General features: G+C 41.8%; 1 protein-coding gene across 1 annotated transcript in view; it reads right to left on the reverse strand.

Moving 5' to 3' along the window:
• Positions 1–12,976, reverse strand: part of LOC136007176 (ovostatin-like) — a 28,514-nt gene extending 15,538 nt beyond the window's left edge. The window contains exons 1-16 of the mRNA XM_065665094.1: positions 12,912–12,976; positions 11,087–11,270; positions 10,256–10,412; positions 9,629–9,681; positions 9,126–9,146; positions 8,219–8,387; positions 7,085–7,169; positions 6,280–6,397; positions 5,477–5,597; positions 5,149–5,258; positions 3,949–4,107; positions 2,953–3,180; positions 2,685–2,742; positions 1,513–1,658; positions 967–1,116; positions 133–303 (exon numbers count right to left, since the gene is read on the reverse strand). Of these exons, the coding sequence (XP_065521166.1) occupies positions 133–303; positions 967–1,116; positions 1,513–1,658; positions 2,685–2,742; positions 2,953–3,180; positions 3,949–4,107; positions 5,149–5,258; positions 5,477–5,597; positions 6,280–6,397; positions 7,085–7,169; positions 8,219–8,387; positions 9,126–9,146; positions 9,629–9,681; positions 10,256–10,412; positions 11,087–11,270; positions 12,912–12,976 (1,995 nt within the window). The remainder of the gene's footprint in view (positions 1–132; positions 304–966; positions 1,117–1,512; positions 1,659–2,684; positions 2,743–2,952; positions 3,181–3,948; positions 4,108–5,148; positions 5,259–5,476; positions 5,598–6,279; positions 6,398–7,084; positions 7,170–8,218; positions 8,388–9,125; positions 9,147–9,628; positions 9,682–10,255; positions 10,413–11,086; positions 11,271–12,911) is intronic.
• Between the last annotated feature and the right edge of the window lie 3,567 nt (positions 12,977–16,543).

A 16,543-nucleotide genomic window follows, 5' to 3' on the forward strand; every position in this document is an offset into this window, starting at 1 on the left:
GAAACTTTAGGCAGTTCCAGGCATCAGATGCCTTCTCTTAGTAGTTATAACACCACCTGAAAGAGTTGAATGCTAATATGTATGAATTCTTCTGGAATACCTCCCACTTAAAAAGCCACGCAAAGCACATACCTTGAAAATCCTGTAGACATCACCATCACGACTGACATTCACAGGTTCATAGTACAAGCCATCAAAAAAGGTGGTTTTGATTGGGGTACATGCCTCTGGCTTGTCATCTTCCAGGTTGAGCCCATTGTAGTAATAGCCATATAAATCACTCACACGAAGCTGGTAGTACACCTGGGAGGTTAGAACAAATACCATAAACACAAGGAAGGTCTCGGGCAGGTGCAAAAGCACATATATGAGAAGCTTATGATGGCCCCTGCACAATCCTGTACATTGTGGTGGCTTTGCCTAATGTTCCCTAACTGGAAATGAATAAACAATTTGGCTGGTGATACATAAGAAGGACTGTACTCTATCATCGTCCTTCTGAGCTGCAACAGCTTTGTGGGGTAAACTCAAGCAAAATGCACAGGGTTATGTCCCTGAGTTATGCAAACAGGAAGTGGGAGTCCAACAAGACACTAGCTGACATCTACAGCTTTTGTTCTGGGCCCAAGGCCTATTTGAATCATAAAATGGAATTTTGACATAATCACTCACCAGGGAGGAACTATGCAACTATGCTTTCAAGGATTTACATTAGACATACTCTTGAGATATGTCTTACATGACCATGCTTCCCAAAAGTAAATGTTCCACTATGAACTTCTGTCTTTGAGGTATACAACTGTCGCAGACATTTATTTAATCATTGAATAATTTGAGCATTGAGATGCCTGTTTGCAAGGGAAAAGTGAAAATACAGACAGCAGCAGAGACATGATGGTTGGGAATTAAAATGTCACTGTGGATGTCCCTAGGTCAAAAGAACACAGGACCTGGGATGTGGCTTACTCTCTCAGCAGATAACTCCCGTGCAGGATGAAGAAGGAGGACGCTCTGGTCTACAGCTCGCAGGGCACAGTAGGAGTTGGCAGCAGCTTTAAGGTGGAGACCGACTTTAGAGCCAGGGAGACCCTGCTTCTCAGAGAACTCGAGCTGGAGCTGGAAATTAACAAATCCAATGCGATCACACAGAAATTAGGAGAATCAGCTTGGCATATAGCCCTAAATCTCACCTTTCACCAGCGCTCACTCTGTTCTCTGTGTGGCAAAGCTCCTGCCGCTAGATGGCCCTTCTGAAACCCTGTTCTGTGAAAATTCACAACCTCCGTAATCCCAGTCACCTCCCTCTCCCCACTCCACTCAGAACTTTTTTCCTGAGGCTGAGAATACATGTCAGTTCCAGGGACAGCTCCTCATGTTCCCAGGCACATCTGTACTTTTTCCATTCCTAAAGGCCATCCTGAGTGCAGGGCTCTTGATGAAGTCATTCCCTTACTGTTCTCATATTAAGCAGTCAGTTGATAGAGCCCTTGGTAAGAAAGCAAAGACTTTTACCTTGTTTTTGAAGCATACATCGCTCTGTATCCAAGTGCTGTCAGCCACTATCTCCCCATGAGGATGCACTGTGTAGAGCAACAGTCTGGCACTGGGGGCAAGCTTCTCAGTGACAGTCAGTGTGATGGAGAATGCACCTCTGGGAGCTGTGGAAGGAATATGGAACAGGGGACGAGAAGCCAACAAAAGGGATTAGAAAAACTCAGCTTTGGTAGAAGGGCCATATATTTATTCATGACCTACCAGCACCTTTAAATAACAGGAAAGTTGGATATTGGAAGATTCATCTTGCAGTGGCTGAGAAACAGCTGCCATTAGCAAGGCAATAGAAACAAACTGGAAAGTAATGAAAATAGCATGCTTTGCAGAGAGGGGTCTGAGCTGAGTAGAAATCCAACAAGAAAATCTGTGCATGATTGCCTTAGGATCTCAAACCTAGAATGTCCTACACAAGAGAAGACAGGCCAATCTCCTGAGCTAAGGGAGAGCTCTCTTAACACTAAGAAATATGAAGTTTTTGTCTACATGGATGACGAATGCTAGAATAGGGCCAGGAAATTAAGCTTGAGACCAAAGATGGCAAGTACTAAACAAGTCCTGTGTATGGAGTGAGGCTTACTTAAGCCACCTACTGAAGGCTGGATATAGACCAGGTTCTGAAAGAAAATAAGCTTTTAATAATGAAAGAAAGAAGTTCAGTTTGCTGTGATCGGTAGGATCATTGTCATTTGTAGGTATTTGAAGACTTCTGACAGTGCAATGAATTCCAAGCACTTAACTGCTAAATATCCATGTCAAATGGGATATATCTTATTTTCTAACTTTAAAACATTTTAAACTTCTAATCGGTGAAGATTAGGATGTCACAGAATAACCGTGAACCTGTAAATACTCCTTGTCAAGAAATATAAAAAAATAAGGTTATATTCTTTCTGTTTGGTCACAACAAAGGCTTTTATCTTTCAACTAGCAAGATAAATTTGATCATGATACAGGGGATTGGCTAGATGCTGCAGCAAAAGCAAACAGTACAGTGAGTGGAGACAGGTGATGGAGTTTAACAGCTAGTACCTGATTTAGCTGAAGTTCTTTGCTTTCATCCCTTCTTACAAAACTTATTAATGCTCTAGGGCTCAGAAAGGTGCTCTGAAGTAACGCACTCTAGAACTTACCACCAGTGATGTTCACTTGCTTCTGGCCACTGAGAATTATTTTTCCTTTTGTCATCACCTGGGCATAGGAAAAACTCATAAGACAGGATCAAAAGCACCTTCATCCTTCCCCCATGAAATCACTGATTTTGAGTAGTGTTCTGTAAGGCTTCAAAGGCCATCAAATCAAGCTGTGATCTGTAACCACTGTTTGGTCTGGAGATTTCTGCCTTCTATGGTGTTCAGCAGAAGGTGAAAGAACAGAGATGGGAGTCACAGTAGCACTTACCACATAGTAGAAGTTTGTGTGCTCAGCATTCCTGTAGCTCCCTTTGTTCAGGACATATTGAACATTGATCATTTGCTGTTGGCCACAGCTGAGCTTCTCCTTCACTGGCTCAATCTTCACAAAGCTGTTTGTCCGCGAGTAGAAACGCTGGACAAAGAATAAGGCTTGGGGCTCATTATCATTCCTCCAGTTGAAGAAGTCTGCACAGTCATCTGGTGCCTCCCTGACCTATGCAAAGGAATCATATATGAGCAATCAACAACACGGAAAATAAAAAAACAGGAGGAAGGTGAGAGGCAAAAGCATCTTCCTGCTAAAATATTCTGTTGGGAAGCTGATTTCTGGGGCCACTTAAGCCAAAAGCAAGAGCTAGTGTGAAAAAATTGTGCCTCACCACCCCAGAACAGGTGACCTTCTGGACATCTTTATGTATCTTGGGCACATTGCAGTAGGGAGTTTTTTTCAGATTCTTGCAGGTTTGGGACAGGTCATATAAACTGCTTGGACTTATTGGAGTTAGAATGGCAGTGCTCTTTTTCTCGGCTGTTCCCGTCACACCAGAGAAAAAGCATGATAACATGAGAGGACCACGTGGTAGCAATAAGCATGAGCCTCTCTCTGTCAGCAGAAATGCAGGGAAGCAGGCAGCAGCAGGGAAAGAGGCTGGTATGCCTCCAGGCTGGGTGAGGATGACAGGACAGTCCGTGATGAAGGTCCTCTAGCGCATAGAGAAGGAAAAGGGCTGCACAAAGAGCTTCTGAGCAAAGGAAATAAAAACGAGCTGCTGAAAATCACTACAGCCCAGATATTCCTAGGGTGCAGTCTGCCAGTTCTCAGGCATTGGTATTTTCTCATACTAGTTTCAGGCGCTGGTAGACTGACTGACTCTTTTCCTCATCTGAAAGAATCCTGCCAGCACTTTCCAGATTGCTTCTAAACCCTCTCTCCAATGAAGTATTTTTTGCAGGAATTAGACTTAAACCTGTATGTACTTACTCTCAACTTTAAACTGGGATCAAAGAAGTCGGATGTGTCGATGGAAAAAGCAGCAGTGCCATTCTTGTTGGTGGTATAGTTGGCTAGATATTCTTCATTGAGCTCTAGCACGACAGTCCTACCAGCAATGGGCTTGCCATCCACATCTGTCACAGTGATCTGAACATAAAGAATACCCAAGGGATTCAGAAAAAAACAAACCAAAACCAAAAAGCCAATGATAAATGCTCTGCTTACCGGAGGACACCCACTTAAGCACTTAAGGACAACTGCAGGGAGAAGAAATCAAGAATCATATGTATTTAAGAGGCAAATGCTCCTTCAATACTTTGAAGAAACAGGAGTTCTGCAACAGGCAAAGGCAGGCAATTGCTATCAGTGCAAGGAAAAACTGTATGTAACAGTGGGAGAAGGAACTGTATACATACATGATCTCATATAACAAATTCTTTTAATGATAAATACTCTTTCTCTTATGTGACCATTAGTTCTGTGGGCCATCACATAAGACCATTGAGTGTGAGATGGTGGATGGAACTCCTATCATCCTCACTCTTTCTGAGCAAAGAGAAACAGAGGGACTCCAGAGTTCATACTCTGAGAGCACTGATTAACAAACCTAAAGCAATTAGATGACTTCATGGTCACAGGTAATCTGTGGAGCTTAGGAGCACCTCCCAGTTTGTAGACACCTGTTAATGTCCTCTGTCCTAACCTCGTATCAGGATGATGCTGTACAGCTCATCCTCCTTTCTGTGCCTGGGTTTTTCCTGCATGTGCAGGCTGCTAAGAAGTCGGAATATGCTTCAACACGTTTTACTTTGCTGCTTTAAGTAAGCATCCCTGGGACTGTGATACAACACAGGGAAAATTCAACCTTCAGTTGAGGCATAGCTGTTGCTGAAGTAGTTTCTTGCAGACTAAGTTAAAGGCCCATCTGGCCTTTCACTTACCCACCTTTTAGGCATTCTCTAAGTATGAAAGAAGAGAGACCCTAACAGTCTAGGTATGACACCATGTTCTTATTTTCTCTAGGAGCACCTAATGTAGCAGGAGAATTATGCAGCAGTCACTGTTATGCAGCCTTATCATGGGAATTTGTCAGCACAGAGTCAAGGGATACCCATAAATAGGGCAACACAGGGACCATCATGCTGGACCTCAGGGAGTTTTGATCTATGAGTCCTTCCAGGCACTCACCTCACCATAGTAAGGAATTCCCCTCTTGTAATAGAAATCCATATTCTTAAACATCACTCTGTCATTTTCTTGTCTGACTGCAACATAGTCATTGCTTTTCATCTGGATACCTGTGAGACACAGACAGTATAAAGGGGAGGAAACAGAAATCAGACTGGCCTGAAAACTGTTTACTTTGAAAAGCTGTATGGAGCAGTGATGCTCTGGAGGCAGAGCTATGCACAAAATGGTGATTGTTTGCTGCACAGATCAGGATCCAGGAGATTGCTCTCAGAAAGTACCACCTGTTAGCTTTAATCAGCTACTTACAACCTTCACTTGGTATTACCTGTCCCATTTTCAGTGACAATGCTTTCTACATTGAGGCTGGTATACATCCTGCCATAGCTGCGGTAGAGCTTGAATGTTTTGATGGAGATTACAGTATTGAGGCAGCCATCCTTCCCCAGCTAGAAACAGAACACAAAGGGAAAACTCATTTTTATCAAGGTTTGGAAAATTACTTCTGACTGTGTATTAGTGGGTCTCTGAAGAGCCTCATTGTCTCTGCTCAAATCTTCTTCAGGACTTCCTTTCTCCTTGATCCCTTCCTACATTACACTTCTTACTCCCTGGCTCCCTTCCTACATCATTGTTTCAATACCATTTACCTTTGCACTTGCAAGCCTCTCTCCTCATTCCCCCTAGTCCTTTCTTACGCTCATGCTCCTTCTTAAACCCATCTTGCATGATGGCTGGACTCTGACCAGAGCACTTTGATCTAGTGCAGAAATTAACCATTAGTTTAGCATTAAGTGTCCTCAGAGACTCCCAGTATAGGTCTGCTGGTTAAGACTTTGTAAGAACACAGCTCCAGTGTTTTAGAAATTATCACAGATTTATATTTTCATAAGCTTCCATCCCCTCTAGTGACTCTTTCCGAGGGAAGAATCAAAGTCTCCTAATAAGGTCATCAGTTAAAACTACTTTCATGGCCTTTCAGCACTGCCTGTGAGACAGTGAGAAAAAGCATGCCCCTGAGATTGTCTCTCTGGTGTTCCCCAGAAAACAAATGAGGCCACCAAATACTCTGCTACATGTCGGGTAGTAAAGCTGACTGGGAAGAAAAGCCTTGCCCTGTATCAGCCTTACCAGCCCAGTGACTGCTTCACAGGTTTCTTTCTGGTTTTGCTCACATCGTGGACTGTAAAAGTGCTGCTGACACACATTGATTCGGGCATTCCCTTGCACTGGTTGGCTGTAAGTGTACCTAGAAGAGGAAAAGACACAAGAATCCAATCATGTGGACTTAGCATGAAATCTGCAAAGACTGCAGAGTAATGCAGACTCTAAACCCCTCAGGAGTGCCCATAGCAAGGCAGAAGAGCAGGTGGGAATTAGGACCAGTTAGTGCTAGCAGAATTCCCTTCCAGTCCTTTTAGGCTGTTTCTGGCATCTTGTTAAAAAAGCCTGTTTTACCATTGTTTTGCTGTAGTCATTCTTCAAGGTCTGAAGCTGGAAAGTGGTGCTGTATTCAGGTTGAGATATTCAATCCCTGCTGCTTGTTTTTTCTTGTTAGTACCTCGTGCAAAGCAGGACATACTGCAGGAAGATCCCTATTCTCCCATTTAGCTCGTGCCACCCTGCCTTTTGGCTGTATCACAGCCATCAATCTTAATGACATACACCGCAGTACTATTTCTCTCTTTTTCTGTAATAGTAAAAGACAACAGCTAGCAAGTATGTACTGCTACACACATAAACTCCCTGAGTTCTGATTTTGCTGTGTAGTGGGAAAAGACTTATCTTTCGTGTTGTGGAAGTCACAGCTAAAGGAACTGCTGTAACCCATACATGGAATCGGCAGCATCAGGGCCCCTGCTTCCCAGCACACACACCATCCTCTATTGCCACGTTTCCTGTGCACAGATGTGTTGTTTTCAGCTCTGATACTTACGAAGCACAAACTTTCACCCTAATTTCTTCATCAAAGAAAGAAATCCTCTTCGGCACACTGGTCGTCACTTCAAATTTTGGCAGCACTGGAAATGCAATGTGAATATGACTGATCAGTAGTTATATGCCAGAGGCAGGTGTATGTGTGGGAGACAATAAAAAAACCCTGAACCAGTTGGCAAAGGCATTTTCATCAAGAAGGGAGAGGAAAAAGTTCAAAGAAAAGTCTACCTAGGAGCTGGCTGTAGGATAATAATAATCATAGTAACAATAATAACAGTCATAGTAAGAATTGTGAGAAATCACTAATTGGCTTTACATTTTATTCAAAAGAAAGGTGGAAGTAATGCTGATGTCTTAATCCAGTTAAGCCCTGAAGAACAAAAGTTATTATGCAATTAAGCCCCATTGAACGAGAAAGGCAACAGATTAAGTGAAGTAGTAAAATCAAATAGGTCGCTGTCACTCTCTTTTTTCAGCGTATCTTCTGTCCTGGGTCACCAGCAATAATGATAACATAGCTGGAAAAGGCCTTACTATCACAAACCTGTACACAGGGGACTGGAAGACATGAAAGAGCTCTGAAGGGTAAACAGGAAAAGTGCTTTACTGCGCTTACAAAAACCCCAAACAACTGGGAGTTGTCCAAGCCTACTCTAGGGACTACTACGGAAAACTTGCCACTATAAGATGAGAAAACTTGTAAGATCAAAACAAATCTAGCAACTTTCTTCATAAGGTCTATTCCAGAGAGTAAGCAGATGATTACGTGAGCTTTGGCACCTCAAATACCCACTATTTTCCATCTTGCATTTCCACTGACTATACAGCCTCACAAGTAACCACCTGTCATGACATATCTGCTTGACAGATAACATCTTCAGATTTCTCTGCATATCTTAGCCTACTGCTTTTTATATGGCGATGACCCCAACAAAAACCAGGCAGGCCTGACTCCTCCTTTCGGATGGGGAGTGTAAGGCCTGAGTCATAGGATGTGGATCCCAAAGTCACACAGTGACTTTGTGTCAAGCCGAGAATTCAAAGCACCTAAACTTTTCACAAGCAGCTCCTACTTGAGTTACGCAGAGCGAGTCTCACCGCTGGTGCAGGGCAGTTTACAGCCTTTGCTTACCATATTCTTTCACCGTGAAGAACTGGTCCTCTTTTTCACCCGATTTTCTCTCCACAGTGATGCGATAGGACCCCAGAATAGGCTCTGGAATTAGTGGAAAGGAGAGCTGGACAATTCCATGCTTAGATGAGACCTCCAGCCACTGGAAGATCTTGTTTTGCTCCGGATCCTGGAGAGTGGGAGAGACGTACCCTTTTTCTTGTTTTCTTGCCTTCTTTCCAGTTTTGTATCCTAGCATATTGCCTAAGTGCATGATGTGCTCTGACTTTCCCTAGTTGGAAACTAGGTACACTGCAAGATGATCTCAGATCATCTAGGAATAGTACTTGGTTGGGAGTCAGGTTCCTTATCTGTATAATTTCTAGCATAAGTCTTCCTGCCTCAACTCCTCCTGTAAAACAGGAAAATTATGCGGGCCTCCTTTAGAAAGTGCAATGTGAAATGTGGTAGAAGACTGGTTCATTACTAGCCTGGTCCCCAGCAGAAAATGACATTTCAGGGAGTTACTATTCTTGTATGAGAATGACACTATTTCACCAGACCATTTCCTGTAGTTACAGAATCACAGAATCATAGAATAATTAGGGTTGGAAAGGACCTTAAGATCATCTAGTTCCAACCCCCCTGCCATGGGAGTACTACACCTTTAGTCCTACCAAAGGAGTACTACACTAAACTTATTTGAATTCTAATGAAAAACCCAGCAACAGCCCCATGCCATCTCCAACTAACATCTCCATTTGTACTGATTTTTGATACTCTAATGTTTGATAATGAATACTGTCACTGTTCAACCTCAAGTTCACTGCCTTTAGATGGTGTGCTCTGGATGAGTCTCCCTCAGCTACTGACACTATGGGGAATGATGAAGCATAGTCCTTCCAAAGCAACACATTGCATCTCTTACCTCAACGGTGACTCGGGGATACTGGAGGAGGAAAAAAGGGAGAAAAAAAATTAAATCAGAACACCAAGAAATTAGCTGTGGAGCTTGAGAAATACTACAACATAGAGAAGGCTGTGAATTGTTTTCTCTGGCTACAGAACACTGGGCCAAGGAAATAATTTCAAGTCCTGTCTTTAATTACAAAGATAACTTAAAGAGGATAACCTGTTTGTGAATTTCTCTTTCCTACAAAAACATCCAGTCTTTTTCTACATATGTGGGACAGGTAAAGTGACTACAAAATCTGAGTGCTGTGAGAGATTTCCAGGAGTGCATTCAGACCCTTTGCCCTCTATAAAGGCAGGGAAAGGATGGAGTGTGAAGTTAAGGAATTATAACATTTCTCCAGAAACATCAGGAAGCCTTTCCCAGACCCTTTTTATTCAACTTCTAATTGAAAGAGTCTTAGTGAACAGGTATCTCAAGAGGGTGCTTGAATAATATTGACCATCACTCATACTTACTGTCTCCAGAACAGGTCTGAACTGAGTGTCCAAACTGACCACACGAAACATCACTGAAAAAGATAAAGGGCAAAAAAGGATTCTTTAGCAGTGTTAAGTTACTTTCAACATACAACTGAAACAAAGGCAAACTAAAGAGTCCCTAGAGAACCAGAAGAGATTTGATTATCTTAGCTAGTACTGTTATTTAAATATCATGATGGAATCAGCACTCTGAATTAGATTAGCAATTAAGCAGAAAGATCTATTGACAGGAAATTACATGCTTCCTTTATTTTTACATCACACTTCTTAATTCCAAGCTTAACCTATTATTTTCTGTATTTTGAAGGACACTTACGTGACTGACCTCAGTAAACCTGGCAGAACTCAAGATCCTGTAAATGTAATGAACTCAGTAAAAGCACATGAAGTCTACTAATTTGTTGTGATTTTGTGAATTGGTTCTATTTTTCACTGACTTTTGATGAGTCCAAACTCAGATCACAACTATACCCTATCTGAGGGATGGATCATCGCTGTTGCAGTCCATGGGCTTTTATTCCACAAAAGGAAGTCTTTGTCATTCTACACCCACTCTTGCAACCAGTTTCTCAGTTCACTAGCTGACTCAAACTCCTCAACTACCTTTTTGCCCTGGTTTGTAGATAGGTTTGTCCGTCTGGATGAAGAGAGTATTATCCACATTCTGAATCGCCACTGATCTTCTCTCAGCTAAGTTGACTGTGGTGCCTTTGGCAGTGAAGGAAATGAATGCTAGGGGGTCAGAAGTAGCAGGAGGAACCTGGAGAGAAAGAAAACCCATGAGGAAAAGTGGTAAATTACATATACTGAGGTCCCCTGTTGCTCAGGGTTCTTGAGTAAGGTACTAACTGTCAAGTGAATCATAAATAGCTGATGCAAAGTCATGAGAAGATCCATCTTTGCCAGTGAGGTAGTCTCTGGAAATTTCTGTTGTGGAAGTCCCATGATCTGTCACCAATTAAGCTGTGACCTGTACTATGCATTTCCTCTCATGCCTACATGCAGGTTGCCCCAACCATATAGCTCAGTTCTGAAATGTTTTCTCCTGCTACATTCTGGAAGACCCAACCTTGGAACTTCCTTGTCATATCTGTACAGATCTTGCAGAGTCACAGGAAACAGAATGAACATGTCCCAGCTGGGATCTCCAGCTTGGCAATTCTGACAGTCTCATAGGGTGAATGGACCTGTGATAGCAACCAAAAGCTTTTTCCTAGTCTCTCTGTGAATGGAGATGGAAAGTCTTTCTCCAGCTTCCCCCTAGAACCCATATGTCTTTCTTTGCTATATCGTCAGCCTTTCCAGGCACTTTTATTTTTTCATCCTATTCCCTGCCCACACTCTTCATCTTCTGCCCACACTGACAATGAGAGTTGCGCTCAGAAGTATTTCCAGCTTCTACACCCTTTTTGGTAGTTTCAAAAGAGAAAATACCTTGAACTCGCAGCACTGGAAGAAATCATCCTTTGTCACTGATTTCTCAAAAAGAGTATTCCGCGTACTGCCATATTCCAGGACAATGCTCAGAGATAGAGGCTCACTGAGGTTGTGGAACTGCACACAAGCGGTCTGCGGAGCATCGCTCCGCACTACTGTTGGGACCAGTAGTACATACTGACTGTAAGAAAGCAAAACCAGATCAGAAAATTCAGTCATGGAGGAAAGCCAGAGCAAACAGGAGAGGCAAATACCACAGAAATAACATATGTGTGAACAGACACAATCCAAAACTTGCTTGGATTGGAAGTAATTCCAATTCCAAGTAATTGGGAGGAATTCCGTTACTTTCAAAAAGTTTTGAATAATATGCTAAGAAAGTGCAGGTGACAATATTTCGTCCCTCATAGTTCTTTCTGAGCTGAAAGAATGGCATCATTATATGCAGTCTTACCCAGTATGATACTGCAGCTTTCCATTCCAAGTATTTACATCACTCCAATCACTTAAAGTGTCTAAACACCTGACAAGCATCTGACAACACCTGCATTTATCCTCCCATGACCTATATGTATACTTAAACATCTGGAACCTTCCATAAAGAGGAGAAATATTTAGCTTCTTCTCGAGATCAATAATAAAAATACTAGCTAATGGTTGCAGCAAATTTTTTATTTCTTTTTCTCTAGACATCTCTCCCTCCAGATAACAACTGACATCTGATAAGTCAATGAGCATAATGCACCAAGAAATCATCTTGCTTTCCCATTCTGCACAACATTTCAGAGAATGCTCAATCTAACCTATATGCTGCATTCTGTCGCCATGACTCTCCCTGTGTTGCTTCCTTTGCTTCTTTCTTCTGCTGAGCTTTTTTAGTTATACTGCTCTCTGTAATTAGGGCAGCCTTCCTTCCTCAGATTCTTCCTCTGAAAAATAATCCTTCAGATTTGTCAGATTTGATAAAGGTTCTGTTGCTGGCTGCTGGTTCTCTGCTGCCCAAACTAGTCTTTTCAAATAATGTATGACAGAATTGATGGGTTGGCTCTGCAGCAGCACAACATGAATCACACAATCTTTTCTTAGTAATCTAATCCTTTCTTTTCTTTTTTCCTCCCACAGCTTTGCTTGTGTATATTGCCTTTATTGTTACTTTGACTTGCCCAGTTCAGACTGCAAGATATTCAAATACCGAAAGTAAAATGCCTGAAATGGACAGTGTATCTGAGAAACCTAAACTCCTATGACTTTCAGTGTTTTCCTTTAAAACTTTTGAGAGATGGATTTAAGCTCTAGTGTTGGCGTATTTTTGAATATTGTGGCTGAAAACTGTTTGCATAGAGCCATGGACACTGACAGTGCTGCATAAGCACAGCAGGTGTGATACTAACACTTCATAGTCATTCTTACATTAATACTAATATTAGGATTGCCAGTCAGCATAGTCCCTAATACCAGCCATTATCCGGCCTGTAGCACCTCCTCATACAACTTGCTCTCTCTGTACTGCTGATGCGTATCAATCCTGATCATTAGTATCACTTGCTAGTCCTGAACCTCCTCTCCACTTTACCCATTCACTCAAGACTGCAACTATTCCAGTTCTAGGTTTCTGTCATTCAAATCAGATTTAAGAGTTTTATGATGGAGAGCATCATTACAAATCCTCCTTCAATGCCATCTACTTCCATTTCAGACACATTTCAGAACCGAGGTCTCAAACATCCAGTTCATTATATAGCAGTGTCCTAGAAGAAATAAACTAGTGGGAAATATAATAAAATATATTGTCATAAAAAAACCAGAATGTATGATCTCTTACGGTTCAGAAGACACTGTGGCAATCCAGTTCAAGGACAGAATGCTCAGAAGCAGCCTTGACCACATCTCTGTCAGTGAAGAAAGAGAGAGAGATCTCAAGTGGACAGCCTACCTTCTGGCTTTTAAACTGGTCTGAGATGGTGCTCCTCCTCCATGGTTTCAGTCATATTCTAACAAAGGATATCTACATAAAATTTGCATAGATTCATCTTCCTCTCTGCCGTCTGTTCTCACACCCCTTGAACTCTGTAACAACAGCTTAGGAAAGCTCTCATACCTCACATAGCGCTGTGAGGCATTGCAAGACAAACCGGTTCCTGCCCATCTGAATGCTTTATTGAAGCCTACCTCCCTGATTATCATCATCGTTGGCTGTTCCTTAATGTTTCAACCTGTTAGTATTTGCCACTGTTTCAGTATTTCCTTGTTCTGCGAAGATCTCCTGTAGATACATCTCACAAAACAGAAGGAATCATAACACACTGCTAATGTATGCCTGCATAGAGGCCTGGGCAGTTATCATACAGCATCAGACTACAGCTGCATTCAGAATGGCACAGAAGGAAATTCCTGATCATAATCTGAATTTCTTACTGCACATAGTAACATTCAGCAAGGAATGCTGTTGGCTAGTTGACTAATATTTTTGCCAGTGGTCAGGATGAACATATCTCTAGGGGAAGGAATCTGACAGCATTGCTTCATTTGTTCACTCATCTGTCTGTCAGTCTTGCTTTTTCCCTGCATCCTTACTTCTACCATCAAGCAACTTGCAACCCTGTCTGTGAGTACTTAGTAAATCTGACTGAGAAGTTTCAGAATCATGAAGATATAGAATCATAAAATAACTCAGATAGAAAGGGACCTCCTGGCATTATTTGGTCCTATCTCTCCTTTCAAGCAGGGCTAGCTTCAAAGCTTGTCCAGTCATGTTTTGAATATCTTGAAGGATGGAGAATCAAATCTGGACACAGAATTTCATCTGTAGTCTTACAACTGCTGAACAAATCAGAAATGGATTCCTTGACATGTCGGCTACACTCTTGGTAATACAGCCTGAACACAGAAGACTAAATAACCTATGGTAGTGGGGGGCTGCATTCATGCTTATATAAGAAAAGAAAAGAAAAGGAAGAAAAAAAAAAAAACCCACCCCAAAATCACCAAAATTCTCCAAAATAAGGACGCCAATCCCTAAGTAGGTAAACTAGGGGAAGTAACAGGCTATTTCCCTTTCTCTTCCTCTTCCTCAGACAAACAGGTAATGAGTGGAAAGAGGAAGCTGAGTATACTGTAGGAATATTTAGGGACATGAAAGAGAGCTAGGAGCACTGGAAAAGGTGTTACGCAATGCAGAGTGGACCTGAAGTTATTTTTGTGGTAAGGGGCATGAGACGGAAATAAGGACTATTATAGTGATGTGGTACAAATGGCCGTGGGACTGTTGAAAGCCAAAGTCTATCAATTTTACTTCTCATGATATAATATGTTCTTGCTGATGAGTCAGCTGTACAGTGATTATTCTTTCCGTCAGCATAGGTGATGACCTAAACTATCTACGCCTAACCACCTTACCTGCCCATCTTTCCCGGAAGCTTACTGCTGACCAAGTTAGGACATAAAAAATATTGCCCTGGGCGCGGCTGGAACACCTAGGACAGTTTTCCCACTATTCCCACTGAGTTAGTGCGTTACTTTGTACTATTGCACAAAACTTTCCAGAATGTCCTGACGCTGAAGTGACAACTCTGCACAGCCGGCAGGTGGTGTGCAAACAGGGCAGTTCCATTGTGAAGAAAGCTGCTCCATTAACTGTAATGAGGGCCAAGACAGCTAAGAATGTGTCGCAGACATGTTTGCATTTTCAGCATGTTTGCATGTCTTACTTTAACAGGTACTGAATAACACGCAAAAAATAATTAAGGAGGGAGAAGGAAACAGAATTCAATTCCAAGGCTCTGGTGCCTTAAAGAAAGTTGGGGCTGTTCAGCCTGGAGAAGAGAAGCTGTGTGGAGACCTCATAGCAGACTTCCAGTATCTGAAGGGGGCCTACAAGGGTGCTGGAGAGTGACTCTTCATCAGGGACAATAGCAATAGGACAAGAGGTGATGGGTTCAAACCTCAACAAGGAAAGTTCAGGTTTGATACAAGGAAGAAGCTCTTTACTGTGAGGGCGGTGAGGCACTGGAACAGGTTGCCCAAAGAAGTGGTGAATTCTCCATTCCTGGCAGTGTTCAAGGCCAGGTTGAACAGAGCCTTGGGCGACATTGTGCGAGGCATCTGGGCTGGAACTAGATTATCTTAAGGTCTTTTTCCAACCCAAACCATTTTATGGTTCTATGTTTCTGTGAAACTTGTGCAGAAGCTCATCCTTTTATTTAAGGGCAGCATGCCTTTAGCATGAGCGTAAGAGGACTATCTTGTTGATACATAGACATGGAAAAGAAAAAAGAGAAAGCATTTGAAAACTAAAATGTTATAAGTCATTATACTCATATTAATTAAAGTGCACACATTTTTCTGGAAACAAGCTCTCGGATTCATTACTTCAGTGAAATTATTGATCCCAAAGGACTTTTTTGTATTGTAGCAATGTTGTGATAAAAAAGTAAGCTCAGATCTTCATGCACATCACTACCACGTCAGGGTTACTTCTAAGGAAGACCACAATGCAATGAAAAAACTGTTCTGTTTGTTTTTGGAAGAAAGGAGAAAGAAGTAGTTTGGGATTGTCTGATAAAGAACCTAGGAGCAGTAGGGTATTAATCATCTGGAAACACAAAGATCAGAATTTAACATGAGGGAAATAATGAACATCACACTAAGCTGCTGTTAGAAGACAGACACACAGAAGGTACATTAATACCGGATGTCATGTAAACTAATCTGTTGACTTTAGACTAGCTCTGCTTTGTACTGACAGGATGAAAGATGTAATTGGAGATCATAGTTTGGCTACAAAATTGATGAAATGAGGAACAATGCCAAATGCATGTCAAGACCAAAGCAATGCAAATACAAACTTAAAGTGTCACATACTTACTTAGTTTTCAAAATACAGTCATGTTGCATGCATGAACAGCACAGAATCAAAATGTCTTCAATTAATTCAGTCCAGACTTTAGAATGTTACTGCATTTGCACTCTCTTATGAAGAAATCTTATAGATACATACAAGTTTCTTTCCTCCATTCTTTCCCTAGATGAGTCAGAGGCACACATTGCATTGGAAACGTGTTTTTCATAAGTTAGTTTTCTTTCATCAAATAAAGATTAAGTTGCCAATCCATTTTATCCCATCAAATCCACCTGTCCTCCTCTTTTACACTGGGCACACATACATGGCATGGCAATGTTTCCAACTAACACTTAATCCTACTCACTTTCTGGGAGCAGTTAAGTTCTGTGTTTTGCACGTACACTGGACTCACAACAGGGAATTCTATGATGTGACTAGCCTGCCTCCGATACTCCAGCTAGCTTGCATAGAGCACCTCAGATTTCCCGAGGCTGTCCCAAAATGCCCAGTATAGCTGTATGGTCAGAATCTAGATACTAGATGCAGTCACAGATTAGAAAAGAAACATAACAAAGAATGTCCATTTGCCATGGAGAATCATAGAATCATTTAGG

The sequence above is a fragment of the Lathamus discolor genome, chromosome 1 (genome assembly GCF_037157495.1).
Source record: "Lathamus discolor isolate bLatDis1 chromosome 1, bLatDis1.hap1, whole genome shotgun sequence".
NCBI lineage: Eukaryota > Metazoa > Chordata > Aves > Psittaciformes > Psittacidae > Lathamus > Lathamus discolor.